Source organism: Nothoprocta perdicaria, unplaced genomic scaffold, assembly GCF_003342845.1.
Source record: "Nothoprocta perdicaria isolate Ctin4 unplaced genomic scaffold, notPer1 scaffold_253, whole genome shotgun sequence".
NCBI lineage: Eukaryota > Metazoa > Chordata > Aves > Tinamiformes > Tinamidae > Nothoprocta > Nothoprocta perdicaria.
Window position 1 is genome coordinate 821,446 of NW_020455481.1, and position 15,827 is coordinate 837,272.

General features: G+C 38.5%; 1 protein-coding gene across 1 annotated transcript in view; it reads left to right on the forward strand.

Annotated features, from left to right (window-relative positions):
- The window catches only part of FGD4 (FYVE, RhoGEF and PH domain containing 4), a 34,543-nt gene extending 30,787 nt beyond the window's left edge, over positions 1-3,756 (forward strand). The window contains exons 14-16 of the mRNA XM_026040334.1: positions 899-1,039; positions 2,642-2,782; positions 2,968-3,756. Coding sequence (XP_025896119.1) covers positions 899-1,039; positions 2,642-2,782; positions 2,968-3,225 — 540 coding nt within the window. The 3' untranslated portion in view covers positions 3,226-3,756. The remainder of the gene's footprint in view (positions 1-898; positions 1,040-2,641; positions 2,783-2,967) is intronic.
- Positions 3,757-15,827: the final 12,071 nt, after the last annotated feature.

The window sequence follows — 15,827 nt, forward strand, 5'->3', positions numbered from 1 at the left end:
AGGGAAACTCTGAATTTTTTGCTAACTCAGTTGTCATAGTTTTCCCCCCCTATTTTTCTGCCTTTAAGCTCCTCCGTTATTCTGAAGATCGTACGTTTTTCTCCTTTTGTCGGCTTAGATTCCTAACTACTTCCCTCTGTCATGTTCTGTCATCTCTCCTTCCATTTTAATTTTAAAATATTGTTTCGTGGGAATTAATTTGAGTCATGCTGGTGTCTTCCCAGAAGTTACTAATAGGAGATACTTAACTCATATTCTCCAGAGCTTGGAAGTTAGAGACCTGAATTAGTGTACCACAGATCCCACAATAAAGTTTTGTTAAGGTGTTCAAGTGGTTCCGGGCCACTTGTCATCTTTTCTTGCTTGAAATAGCTGCCCCTCTGTTTTTCATGCAGGGCAGCTCTTTCAGTTTCTGTCAAAGAGTGCTCCCGTGGAAAAATGATTCTAATGGGAGAACTTTCTCATAACTTCCAGCATTTCAGCTTTCCTACATATTTTGTAAAAAGAAAAACCAACAGTGTGACACTTGCTTGATTATTCTGTGTACTAATCAGCAGGTTCTGCGCTGCGAACTTAGTTTTTATTGCCAGGTTACTAAGTTGCCTTTTCTTGTAGAATTAAAATTTTGTCTTTCAATTGTATATTTCTGTAATTATGTAGGAAACAAAAGGTCCGTGTACCTTTCAAGGCTGGCATTTGGAAACACTTGTACCTTACAAGCAGTGGCACCAATTCGAGAAAGTCGTGATTTTCATTTAAGTCATTATAGACATAATAGTGTCATAAAGCATCTATATTTTTTGGTCTGTATTATTAAATAGTATATTATTAATAAATATAAAATTATTTTAATTAAGTTCTATTTTATAAATTTGTTTACTTTTTGTCTTTTTCTAAGGTGGTTTGCTGGAAATGTTCTGATTATAAGGCTCATCTCGAATATGATGGTAATAAATTGAACAAAGTCTGTAAGGATTGCTATCATGTTATAATAGGTTGCACAGACAGTGAAGAAAAGAAGAAGAAAGGTATCTTGGAGGTATGTCATTTTAAAAATAAATAATGCACATTGTTGCAAGTAGTCCTGGCTTATCAATAGATGAAAAGACGTTAGGATTTTTGTGGGGCTTTTCTTCTGTTTTAGAAATAAATGGCAATGATAAATGGACCAAGGTCAGCCCATCTAATCAATTCTGGTTTTCAGCATTCATCTTTCATAAAACTACTCTATTTCTTGAAACTTTTTTAAAGTAGGAATTATGACCCTTACAGTTTGTTTGCCTTTTTCCAGTTAAATTAGCTAAGGTGATATTATTTTTCCTTATAAATCCTTTCTTTTTTTTGGCTTCTATGCTTACGTCACCATAACAACAAAAAGCCCTGCTAATTTCAGTTGTTCTTGAAACCATATACTAAACTGAAAGAAGTGGGGTATGCAGAGAGGGTATGGGGAGGGAATTTCACTAGAGAGTCTAAGTAGGATGCTATTTTGATCCACGTATACAACTTTAAGTCACTAAATTTACTCTTAGCTTTTAACACCTAAAAACTTGAGAGACCAATACAAGGTTAGATACCTGGTTTTGTTACGACTGGGAGGAGAAACAGACATCCTTAAATAGTAGTCAACATTCACGTCTCTTAAATATCCTCTTTTGGTCTCCTTTAAATATTCAGAGCAAAGACCCTAAGTCTATGAACATGTAAATAGATTTGTCTTGGGATGTGGTAAAGTGAGGCTAAGCCTTGAGGTGAATACTGAGAGAAGACAGGAGGAGAAAAAAAAAAATGCAGATTGTAATTCGAAATATAATTCATAATCCATACTGGCTTGACTCCAACAAAAATTATAAATGCATAAGTTTGAAAAATGATACCAAGAATCCCCATACGAAGCACTTGCTCCTCTGAAACAGGAGCTTTCCTTCAAGATTTTGACAGAGAGGTAAGATGATAGATGAGAAAGAGTGAACAGCATAGGATTTAACCAAGAGCCAAGAAGCTCTTAGAGTCAAGAAGCTGTTTCTTGTCATGGTGACTTTGCTTCGGTAGCTGGAGGAGCAGCAGAGCCTCTTAGAAACATCCATCTCCATGACAGGCCTCACAGCAACAGAGTGCCGGCTGCCCCGTGGCAGCATCCGAGCAGCGCCGCTGCCGAGCGCATCAAACCTTAGAAATTTATTTGTGTTTTATTCTGTTGTAATATTTTGACCAGTGAAATAGAGTAGTTGGCGTGTTGGTAGTTAATAGCGCTCAAATGCCTAACACCAGGTTGCCTGAGAAATACAACGTTGTTACTGTTTGCCAAGCTGTAGAGAATGGCTGCCCAGCGGTGCTGGCAGAATGACATCCAGGGTGATCTGGAAGGATACAAAGGATATAAGCCACAAATTCCAGGGTAAAAAGGAGCAGACTGCACATGTGTTAAGGCCATATGTATGTGATATATGAATATTCCCCATAAATCCTGTCCTTCATCATCTTAATTGGGTATTTGCCCAAGCCCCTACATAGATGCCAGCCAAGATTTCATAGGTGGTGTTGTATTTCAACTTTGCCGTTTTGTGCATCTGCAGTCCTTAGTTAAGGAAAGTTTACATATTTATTTATTATGCTTTATATATTTTATGTATGTTCCTAGATTGAATCTGCTGAAGTCTCTGGAAATAGTGTCATATGTAGCTTTCTTCAATATATGGAAAAATCAAAGCCCTGGCAGAAAGCGTGGTGCGTTATACCTAAGCAGGAAGCTCTTGTGCTATACATGTATGGTGCTCCACAGGTATGTGAAAAGAAATATGAAAAGATTTTAACAGCTACTTGTCATAGACACCTGAGGAAGAGAAGTCAAATAGATTTGGGAATGGAGGAAAAAAAACAGAATAATTCTTTTTATAAATCTATACAGTAAACCTAAAGTGGTAGGCAAATTATTCTTCTTAATTGGGAACTGTTCCTTCTTTTTAGGATGTTAGAGCTCTGGCTACAATTCCACTTCTGGGCTATACCGTCGATGACACTCCGAGAAGTGCTGATCTCCCACACAGCTTCAAACTGACCCAGTCTAAATCTGTACATAGCTTTGCTGCGGACAGTGAGGAACTCAAACAGAGATGGCTGAAAGTTATCCATTTAGCTGTCAAAGGTGAGACACCAGAATGTCAAAATGAACTGCAAGTGAATTTAGAAGATCAGCCTGAATCTTCTAAAAAACCTGAATGCTGAAGCTCAAAAGCACATAGTATTTTAAAAGATTTCAGCTGAATTTGTGGTTAACCTTCTTGGTGTTAACCTTCCTTTGCTCAATCAAAAAAAAAGAACAGAAAAAAAAGAAACTTCTAACTACTATACACATCTTAGCACTTTATGTTTGGGAAAATTCTGGTCTTTTTAGGGATCTTTTTCTTATATTTATGTTCTGTCAGTAAAGATGATGTACAGGTCCATTTCAGAGACTTTTTAAAAAATGTGAATGCTATTAAAAATACCTTCTAACCTTAGCGTACTACTTGTTTGTCATGAGGCAGATGTTTCTGAAAATTCTGATTGCAATTGGATTGAAGTTGCTACTTTCCTGAAGTAGGCAAATATTGACGCTTCCTAATTACGTGTTAGGATTTGCAACAGGATGAAAGATATACCTCCACATTGCCAAAATAGATCTGTAGTGAAATATGCAGGGACAGTTTGGTTTAATGTATGTAGTTTATAGATCTAATGCCACAGAGCTGTACATATGTTGTAGCCATTTGTTTCTTTTCTTAATTAAAGTATTGCAGATTGTTTTTACAAATATATTGGCTTTTAAAGTTTCAACTGATCAAGAACACAATCTAATGATTTTCAATCTAGACTATCTAAAATATGAGAAAACAATATATATGTACAGTATTAAAAATGTACTATACTTGATTTTTGCTTTGATTTCATGATACTGGGTTCCTATTAGCAAGTAATTTATTTAAGAAGCATGTTTTCCATTTGAAATTAAACAGAGTCCTAAATTAACATACACTGTTCAGTGATTTGTTTTAATAGCTGACACGTGCTGATCTTACTATTTTTATGCAGTAAAAGCAGTAATTTAAGTGGTGTGCAATGGGCAAGTGAGTTCCAGTTGTGTTTTTTTAAAAGAGTAGTTGCTTTTCTTCAGTGTCCCATCACTGTTACCTTTTAAGAGTGCCGTGATCCATTACTAAAAAGCAGTACGTGGTTTGGGGAAATGAACAGGTTTTAGTAATCTTCTGGGTTCCTGAATATTTGCTATTATGGTTATTGACACATTCTGAGCTTTCAAAAATAATGTAACTTTTACAGAAGGCTAGATATTGCAATACTTCCTTATGACAATATTTTTCAAGGACTCTAGTATGAAGTTTGAGCCTGCAGATCTCAAGTTGCATTAGTAGACCGTGCTTGCATTCCACTTCTGGGAATAAAGACTAGTGGGCTTTATGGTAGTAAAGGGAACTTCCATTCCTATTAGGCTTTATATATGTAGAGGCAAATGACTTCCCCCAGTGAGAGTTTTCACTGTCACATCCTTGGATGAAATACAGTAAACAGTATTTAGTGACTGACCATCAGGTAGATGATTGAAATTGTATCCATCTTTTCCTTTCTGACTCCTCAAAGGAAGGAAAATATTTAACTTCTACTAGCAACTTTTTGTGAGAATATTCAGCAATCTTACTTCTCAAATATAACGGCTGAGTTTAGAACATCTCACACTGAACATCACAGGTGAAATATGGTTTTGTAAGTAACACTAGGGCAGACTTAGACTGGACTCTTTTTTTAAAAAAAAGGACTTTTCAAAGTCTTAAAAAAAAAGACTTTTCAAAGCAAAGTATTCACTAAACTCTCACTTTATTCGTTTTATTCAAGTTATTCCATCTGTTTTTTCTTTAGCAGCCACCTCCATTTTTAGCGTTGTGCACACCTGCGTGCAAAGTCTACTATTCCCTCCTACAAATTCCATGCAACTTAATGTTAGTGGGCTGGATTTTGCTCTCACTCACACAAATACAAAATCTACCTTGGGCTTTAGACTTCCAAGATTCACACTGTGGTTGGTAGCACGAGGACATGGCTTCGTAGAGCAGGAACTCCACAGCTGACACTGTGCATGTGTCAGTTCTGAATTTTTCCCTGGGTGTTTCATGTGTCTACCTTATTCTGTGTGTAGCCCAGGTTGATTTTACTTCAGTGCTACCTGATGTGCAAACTCCTCTGTAATTCTCTCAGTTACTTCAAGAGCAAGCTGTATTTACCTTCAGTTATAGGCACCTCGGGCCCGTTTTGATTCATGCTGGTAGGTCCAAACAAATCCTCATCTGGGTCTCCCTAGCTGTTAGTGACGTGTCATGTTTGCACCCTGGTTAGGAATGGGGGAACATTCAGGAAACAAGAACATTGTGTCTGTGGCTGTGTTTTCTTTCCATGGCCATCTCCTGAAAATGGTTGTCTTCTAAAAGAGCCTCAAAAAACGCTTGTGGGCTTTGCAGGGCCTTTTAAGAAATACATCCTAATGTATTATAACCTCTCTTCCCACATTCAGCTTACTCAGTGTGAGGGGATAAGGTGTCTTAAGACCCCAAATAAGATGGATTGAGCTATATCCAGAACAAACCGATGGTATGCCTGCAGTCATATAGCACACTGTTTCCTAAGCTCCTGCCAACTTCCTTCGCAGCCAAGCAGGAAGACCTATTCCAGCTAAATGATCAGGGAAGACTAAGAAGCAGCAGCTTTTGGGCTGCATTTTATATTTTAAATTGTGACTGCAAAGGGACAACGTCAAAGTAATAACTACCATTGCTTAATTATCGTTACTAAAGCAGCCAAGTGGTGGATTAAAGTCTTAATTCTAACACGGTATATATTGCTCCCATTTCAGCTGTTAAACGAAAAACGACATTAATTTTGTTAGTGTAAAGCTGGACGTGTAGGGAATAAACTATAACTGAGCATTCATTCATAATATATGAGCATAGATGAATGTCTCTGCTACATTACTTAAGCTTTGTGATCCTTGTGTTCAAGAAATTGCACAAAAAAAATTATTTTTGTGCAATTTAAAGCTGGTCAAACGTAATTTTGTGCTTTTTTTTTTTGTCTGTGTTAAAACTGGAAAACCAGTCAATGGGTTAATTGTATTATGACATTTTTTGAAGTGTATTAATATATATTTCAATATGACTTAATATTTTTTGCCTTACAGTGGAAAGATAGTGTATCATGGCATCAGCGTGTCTGCTTATTCCAAATCAGCAGATGTTCTTCCAAATCTTCTAAAAACTATTTTCTTGTACCAGGTACTCCTGCTTGGCTGAGGAACTGCTGTAAAATCTCTAGCATCTTGGACTTTCAAACCCCTTTGACTTTGAGTAGTTCTCTTCACTCCCCAAGATGTTTCATTTTTGGTGTACAAAATAATTATTACAGAAAATATTCTCTTCCATTTGGAGTAGATTATTAAACTACTTTAAAAGCATATGATGGCACCATTTTATACAAAAACATCTCAAAGTGCTTTTTGTATCTCTTCAGAGATTATAAATCCCTTTTGTAGGGCAGGGTTTTTTTTCTCTATTTTTTAAAAATGCATGAAGCTGATGCACTGATTAAATGTAGGATGAAACACCACCACATGTGTAAGCTTTAGAAGTTAAAAAATAGATATGCTCTAAAGGGCTTTTTGTGGGGAGTGGGAGTGTGTGTATGTGTGTATATATATGTGTGTGTGTATATGTATGTGTGTGTAGATATATATACACACATACATTCCTATGTATTTATCGATGGGAAAGATGCAGAAATACTTGACAGGTTCTTGTGGTGGTGGTGGTAATTTTTTTTCCTGTTACTACCACAGAGCTGGGATGAAAAGTGTCAGCTCTTCACTTCGGGATCGGGATAAATGAAATGAATAAATTCAAAAGCAGTAGCCTGTTCTTTTTGTTCTTTGAGATTTCAGTTTTAGGGGTTTCTTGTATTAAAGGAAAGACTTTCAAGACAGAAAAAAAAGTCTTTCTAAGCAATAAAGAAAGGAACATTTATCCTTAAAAATATTTAGTGGTCTTGAGCAGGTGTAAACATAGCCTGTTAGAGTTACTATAGCTGCAGTGCTTTATATTCAGGTAGAATCTGCTTTATATCATGTAAAGGCATTTGCAGAAAATCAAGATCTCTCCAAATGAAGACCAGCTCACATACAGTGTCTTGTCTGGAATAGCAGTGCCCAGCTCAACTTTGGACCAGTTTCAGTTGCATATAATTGATAAAGGTGTTGTGTAAACAGCTGGAAATCAGCATCTGGAAACACATGACTGGAGAAGAGAAATAATATGTTGGCTGTCCTTCGAGTAAATCCATTAATGATACAAGGGCAATCTTAAGTTTTTAGTGTGCTGTTGTATTGGAAAGCTAAAAAGTTGTATATGGAGTATTTGGTGTCTTTCCTCCAGCCCCCAGGTGCCCTATTGCTATGAGGGCTGTTTACCTATTGCTCTTTACCCAGCTGATGCTGACCCCTAGCACTGTCAGGAAGCACATTCTTTGGATAGGAGTTTTAATCTGCCTGGCATATTGTTTCCTAACTCTTTTCCCCCCTAGTAGAACATAATGGTAACTTAATGAATTATATGTGGTTTTGAGACTGTTATGATGTAATAATGATGACCTGTTTTGGCCAGGATGGCAGTATTTCACAATCAAAAATACACTGTGATACATTTAAAATATAACCTGTATTGACAATGTTGAGTATGCTTTTCAGGAGTAAAACAAATCAGCAGAAGTGGAGCTACCTTTGTAGCATGTTTATTATTTCCAGCTAATTTAAAAGATAAGCTAAAATTCAGTACATCATTCCGTCTGCTTTCTGTAAAACCTCTCGATGAAATTCATCCCCCAGCTTGCCCAGGCCATTTCCCCTTCATCCCTCCCTCTTCCTTGCACAAGTGAATGTAGACTGGGGGTTTTCTCTACTAAAGTCTCCAAGCAGATTTCTATGAATAAAACATATTTCCAGCGAGTGTGTAACACCAACCTACTGCAGTTTGTAGTTCATTCTTGTAGATTCATTAACTATTTATGGTGAATATTTACAGAGAGGAGGTAACTGTGTCAAACCATTTTTGCGTGTATATGCCCTAGTATTATGAAGAAAGGCAAATTTGTTGCCTGCAGGGTCTTTGCAATAGAAATTTTGTACTTGTATATTCTACATTCTGCAGCCGTCAAGCTGAATTAATATTTTAACTGTAGTGGGAGCTTGATAAGATGTAATGTGTGACATCAGAAATGCAGGCTGAAATGCACTGTAATGCCCCTTCATTCTGAAAGCATTATTTCTGGTTTTAATTTGAGAAAACCTATTTTTTGTTTGTAAAAATACTAATATTTTGAAGAGGTGTAAATTTGTTCTGTTTTTGCAATAAACTGAATATTAAAAACGTGAAAACTAAATGCCATTGTAAGTTGTGCAAATGTAAGTGGTAATTTTTATGGTCAAGAAATATATGAATGTAAAATACTTGCAGATATTGTATATATTTCCTGTAATATATGTATATTTGGGCATAAGGTGGGAATTGGAGAACTGTAAAAATTAAGCACTTTAATTTCTGTTGAGTACTTAAAATTATTTGTATCCTGTAAAATAAAAGCATCATTAAATAAGTACAGCTGGCTGCCTTTTCTGTCCGCTATTTATTTTCCTTGTTGCAATGAACTCTTTAAAATACCTTTTTAATTGTATAAGTGACTTTAAGGACCTGTCTGTCTTTGAACTCTGTTGAATAACTTGCTGAAGTGCTGCGAGTACAGTGGTACCACTCAGTCAGTGGAGAATTTATTCAGAATATATGAAGGTACCTTATGTAATACCACGAGCTATATGTAATGCTGTGTACCCTGAAGGTTATGGTTTGTGACATCTCAAATTGGGCAGACAAAACATGTGGTTACTGTAAGGCTGCGCAGTTTACATCCAGGTCTTTGCAATGGGTATAATGATGTGCTGTCACCTGGCCAGGGTGTTAGGTGTCTTTGAAACCTCTGCATTGCAAGCACCACAGAAAAGCCCCCGAGGAAATGAACATTTTCGAGTAGCCCTATATCTTTCTTACTGTTATTTAAGCCCTTCTGTGAGCAGCAAGATAAAAGAAAGCACTGAGCTCAGTCTAGGTAAGCTCCTGTGTACTGAAGTGGTATGATAAGGCAAAAACAATCAAGTATTTAGCTGGATCATAACCACAGAGACAGGCAACTTTGATCCTTTAAATCTTTTCACCAGCAAAACACACATTTTGTCTGTGGAAGTACCATTTAACCTGCAGCTACTGCTTTTATAAGTAGCATTTAACAGAACCATCTGTAGTAGCCTTAAATTAGCATCATCTGTGCACACAGTAAAGCTGGTCTGTATCTGATTCTTTTGTTTGTATTCTTCTGTAGAAAGAGACAATGTTATAGAAGAGACTTCCCTAAAAGTGGAAAAATTAATATATTATTTATTGATACTTGTCTGGAAGAAGCTGAATACAAGAACTTTGTGTTTTTCTTTTTTTTCCCTCCCTTTGCAAACACAGTGAATGAATTAGTCTTTGGAATACTTACAAACCACAGAAAGTAATGCTTCTCCCTCCGTTTACACAATTTTGTCCCTATTTTTTCATGTCTTTTTTTTTCCCTCTCTTGATTAACTCTGTTTCAAAGCCATTACTTTCCTGTGCTTAAACAGAAGCAATGCCTTATCAGTGGAGAAGAAAATACCACTTTTTTTTTCTCCCTAAAATAAGCTTTATTAGAAAACAAAATGAAAAAATTCTGAATTTTTCTGAATTGGGAGTCCATAATCACCACACCTACTTAATTCCATGGCATGAGTAGGTTTTAGCAGCACAGACATTTCTACTGGGTAGTGAACAATTAGGAACTGTCAAGCAGAGGAGTTGATAAGTAAGTGGTAGGTGATATATCCTCTAATGTGCATCTCCCTAAGCCATGTTCGCCCTGCCTTGTTACCACAGAATTGTTCTTGACATCGTGTGAGCTTCCTGAGAGGAATTTTGTGCCTGCCTTTGGTAAATAGGATACTATGAGCTTCCAGACACAATTGCAGGGAGCTGTGGTGTCTCCAGTGAACAGGAGGAAAGGTCCTGGCCTCATCTTCGTGACCGTTTTGTCCTGCCTCTGCCTCCTTGGCTCTACGCACCGAGTAACTAAGATGATGCTCAGCCCTAGCAGACCTGGATGATGTGAAAAACCAGCATACATCAAGCAGACTTTATTTGCTTGGTATCTACCCCGAGCCTGTGTTGTAATTTGCTGTTTCTGTCTTAACAACTTAACTTTCTGGTATTGTAAGCAGAATATACATGAATGTTTTTATCTACCTCAAATTGTTAGGTTTGTGTTACAGCAAATTTGCCAAGTGACTCTCTGGCTGATTTAAAGTCTTGGTTTAAAAATATGAAGACTCCATTGTGTTTCTTGGTAAGTTTTCCAGTTGTTAGTTACCCTGTTTGGGCTTTTTGTTTTCTCATCAACAGAGTTGATTGAGAATTTCAACTATCAAATTGCAATAGCTCTGTTTGCTCAATGTAGTAAATCTCCACTATCAAAATCATCTTGTTGTGTATGGAATAGAGCCTTGGCTAAGAAGCTACTGGCTTGTAGATGGATATCTGGATACTGTACTACTAAACTTGAAGGTTCTGTAGGTGTCTAGGCTTTGGTTTATGCATTTGTAATATTAAAGCAGATAGGAACAGAAATTGTTTTGGGGCCAGAATGCAGGATTCTCCTCCCTCCTCTCTAGCCTCTTCTGGCCTCCTCCTAATCTTATCTTAAAATTGGGTAGTCTCAGCATGCTCTTCCCTGTGGGGCATATAGATACAAACTCCGTCTTGGGTCTAGGTATCAAATTTGTCTCTCTGATCCCTAAACTAGGGCTATATGTTTGTGGTTTCTTCTTGGTATGTTTCAAAATAATATGCCCAACTCAAGATATGGGTTCTTGGTTCAAGAAAATGGTTCTGGACTCTGATTCCTAGTGAATGGAGGAGCTTTCTCACTCTCTGAGTTAAATCGCACAGGATGCAAAAGATAAGATTTCAGTTTAATCTTTCAGTCTAATTCCATTCAGAGCTATTGGCTATATGTGTGTATGTATGTACATATGCCTATGTATAACTACAAACTTAACCTGTTCTGCAGTTCTGAAGTGGCATAAAAGTAAATCATGTAATTCGAGGTTTTAGGAAACAAGCATCTGCGAAAGGCCTACCCCACCTGTGTTGTGTTTGGGACTGGTCTCATTAACTGGATTCTCCTTAGTGGCTGACATGCATCTTACAGTTTAGTGTCATATGAAAAGTCCATACATTTCCATATGCTTCATATGCTTCCATATGTTTTCTGTATGTCCATATGCTTCACGAGGCTAACCACAGCATGGTAGGTAAGACAATCAAATCATCACTCCTAACGAGCAATCCTGTAATGTCCTATAATGTGCCTGGGTATGTTCTTCGTGAGATCACCAAAATGCATAAGGAAAACAGAAATCTGTTGCTTAGGAGTTAAGAGGGGATGGACTAATGACTACGCTTCACTTTCTGTGACCAGTCAAAGCCCAGGCTGATTCAGATCCTCTTGGTAATGCTCCTTCCCTGGAGAGGAAGGGAACCACGCAGCTGAGATGCATCCAGCTGCTCTGTTACTACTGGAAGTGCGAAAATCAGACACTGAAGCAACTGTAATTACTCTCCACTATTCCTACATGTCTGAGCACCCTAAATGAGGGAAAGGGGAGGGGATGGGGATTGCTGTACAAAAGTACAGACTGATGCAGAGATTATTTTCGTCCCCAGGGAGAACTCTTACCTCTGTTGGCCTTACTGGAATTGCTTGTGTCTTACAAATGCCTTCCAGAAGGCTCTGGCCATGTTACTGATTGATGAACTTGGAAGGCTCTGTTTGCCCTGCAGCTGTTACCTTCTGTACCCTGCCCCTTCATTAACCTGCAAGCCGCCTTCAGTTCTGCATACATGCTCTATAAGAGGCTGACATCCCAAACATTTCATTAATTTAACTGGCTAACTTCCCAGTGGATACCATGAGAAAATGTAAGGACCCCCTAATAGTTTAGAACTACAATTAGTCAAGCAAAGTTAAATCCCTGCTCCAGCAAGAGTTTGTCTGGTCAGAGAGCGGGCCTGGGACCTGCAAGAGTCCAGGGAACTCATAAGCCAGGATTACCATCAGCAGTGGGACCTTGTGCCTGCCAGCTGCTACCTGCAGGAGGGCTTGCCCTGCAAGTTAGCAGGACTCCCAGAGTGTGGGCTGGAACCTCTGATATCTGTCTCTCCTGGAGTAAGGCCAAGGTTTAGAAACTGGCAGCTTGGAGAATCCATGTCGAATATCCAAACTAATGGTCATTCTGTTAAGGGATTTGAAGAATTATTTATCTCGGCTTCTAATGATGTTTGCTGTGCCGATGTCTGATAGATGTGCACAGAGAGAGAGTTGCACTTGCATCTGTGATGATGTTGCTGTAGGGGATACAAAAACACCACTCGATTTAGCTTAACATAAAAATCAGGCTCTGCCAGACCCATGTAATATCAGTGTTAATGTGTTTCCAAAATGTGACATTAGCAAGGAAAAATTTACAGAAATAATTTGCCAGTACTTTTTGTGCAGTATAAACAAGTGTGACTTGTTTACAGTACAAATGTTATGTTTGTTAAATATTTGAAATAAATGGAGTGTGCTGGTCAAACATTTTTCTAGATGAGTATGATGGCACAAAAGTAACCTTTTTGAATAGGCGGCTTGTGGTCTCATTTTCTGAAATGAATTCATTGTATTGCAAGGGACTTACCTATGATTTGTGTGTCAATATAAGAGACGACAGCCATCTAAGTAAATGATGAAGATGATGCAAAACTGTACGACCAAATTCATACCATGCAGCAGAAAGACTGGAAATTTTGTTCTTCTGACTTCTAACTTTGTTTTCCTACGTAGGAGGGATAAAATGAAATTAAAAGATGACTAATTCAAGACTGACATTAAGTTACTTTGTTGCACTGTGCATATAATTAGATCATGAAAATCGTTAGCACAGGAAGTCATTACAGTCAAGAATTTAGCTTGGTGAATGCAAAACTATTATATGGTATCTAAACAATCTAGTTTCAAGTAATGCTGATAAAATGAAAGAATATTGAGCTGTATACCTCAGAGCTCTTGGCAAAATCAAAAAAGTAGTGGGATCAGGGGATCTAGTTACTGATTTTTTACGTTTTCCCTGGAGCTTTGGTGCTGGATGTCCTTAGAGACAAGATTCTGAGACAGGCTGGTATCAGATCTGATTCCCTGCATCAGCTGTTTTCCTATTATGTCAATTGGTTTTAGTAAATAATCAGCCTGACTACTATTTTTATCACATTACTGAGTTTCTTGCTCAGAAAATAGACAGTTAAAGCTACAGATGATACTTGCTTTTTAAAATAATTATTACTTTGACACAGTACTCTAATTGGCATAAGGAGAGTGTTGCATTTCGTAAGTTGATAAACGACATGATGCTTCATAGCAAAGGTATTTCCAGCTCATACTTTCTAGCCAAAAATGTACAGTGTTTAAACTCCATTTGAATTGTGCTTCTGTGCCTCTTGAAATATAATACTGATGAAATTTCAAGAGTGGCTACTGGGACAGAGTAAGGGGCAAGCATACATAATATTTCTGCTTGATATTTTCTCCACCTCCAAACATTGTCAGCTTAGATACTTCCAGAATTAGATGAAATTCCTACCTAGGTATTTGTTTGTGCAATGCATTTGTTTTCCTTAAACTTGTTCAGTTTGAACAAGTTTTGCCAAGTCCTTGCCATGTCCTTTGGCAAGGACTTCAGCGGCTTAACAACCCACCCATGAGAGTGGGGTTGTTGATCCGTTCTGACCTGGCACCTTGTTTCATTAGATGCTTCCATCATTCTTGTATTGGAAGGGAGATTAAATAACCTGGTCCTTTCCACCCACTCCAGCCTACTAGTGATTATATAGGACCTTAAGTCCTTCCGCCCCCTTCTTTTGCAGAGCGATGACTCCCAGCTTGCTTAGCAGTTACTCATATTGAAGCAGTTTCACGCCCTTCATCATTCTTGTTGTCCTCCTCCAAACCCTTCCCAATTCTGAATCCTTTTCTGAGATGTCCCACTTTTAGACTAGATTAATATATGAAACAGGCTGTTTCATATTTCACAGTGGCATCCCTTATGTCATGTGGCAAAATGAAAGCAGTAGGAGAAAAGACAGCAGCATAATGTTTGTCATCTATCCACCTCAGATGCCAGCAGCTTCCACTGTCTTGTCTTTTTTTTTTTTCCCCTCCTTTCTCCTTTCAGGATCTTGAGGAGGAGATGAGGTAGGGTTCCATGACAGACCTCAAATCAGGGAACTGCAAATCCTTTAGAAAGTGTATACAACACAGGAAATGTTCACCAGGAACCTTCTCCAGGAAGCAGGAGTGGCAGATCCTGAAAGGCACCCTGGTGCTACTGATCTTAATGTCTTTTAGACCAGTCATGTTCAGCACTTCTCAGCTTTCACAGAAGGCTAATGGGTGAAACCACTGGAAAATCATTGGAAGAGTGCTGTGTCACTATGATAAGAGCTCTTCCTACTTTCTTCCTTGTCAACAAGTTATTTAGGTGTCTCTTCACTTCTTTTTCCAACTCTCTGCTCTGCATACAGTCATTTCTGACCATTTGTTTGCTTAACCATCCTTAATGTTCTTGCCAATGGAGTATCAGTTCTCTAAGAAGAAATGTGAAATTTATTGGCTTTGGGTGATAAGCTGTGTTGAAAGGACACATAGGCAAGGACATATTCGCCTTGTATGTTCTCCTCTTTGTTGCTTGATAATTTCAAGAAATGAATAGCGGAAAAGACTTGCCTGAATTTGAACTGAATAAGAATGTAAAGTCTTATGTCATCCAGAACTTAAAATTTTCAGAAGCATTTGTATTCAGTTGGCTAAGAGGAAGGGGCACAGTCAGAATTCAGGTCAGTACATCTACATATTTAGAAGTTAATTTTGAGAGAACACATTCAAGAGAAAGATGTTTACAGATCAGACATCACATTTAAAGATCTTGCATCACAAGTCATTCTCAGATGTCAGTCTATGTTATTTTCTAGGATAGAGATGAATACTAGATTTCGGTTTTCCGCAAGCCACACCAAAAACATCATCCAACTCTGCTATTCTGCACCTGAACTGGGAAATTCAAGGTGATGAGACTGGGTGAAAGACTGGCACCTAAAGCAGAACCATCAACGAAGACGTACATAGGATAAATGATGATTGCTCTTAGATCTCGACAGAGCTAGGCATGAGATAATGAGACAGGAGTAAAGCCTCCTATCTGGAGACCTTCCAAACATCCTCCTGAGTTGGAATATTAAGAGGGGTTTGGTGCTATGGGCGCACAGAGTAGACATTTGCAAGTGCACCCTTATCCGTATGTGGTGGTATATGGATGCAGCTGTGTCACCTGCACTGACAGGTTATCAAAACGCTGCTGGCAGGCAGACAGCTTCTTGGGCTGCGTGTTACACTGAGGCGGAACCAAAAGCAGCTGGAGGCGCCACAGCTGCCACACGGCTTGGGAAGCAGCCGAGGCGAAGGCTGCGCCTTCCCTTGCTCCTCGCGGCCTTTCCCTCCCCGCTGGCCGCCCCGTAACGGTCGTAACGGCCGCGCACTACAGCTCCCGCGGTGCCGCGCGGCGCGCGCTGCCTGCCGGG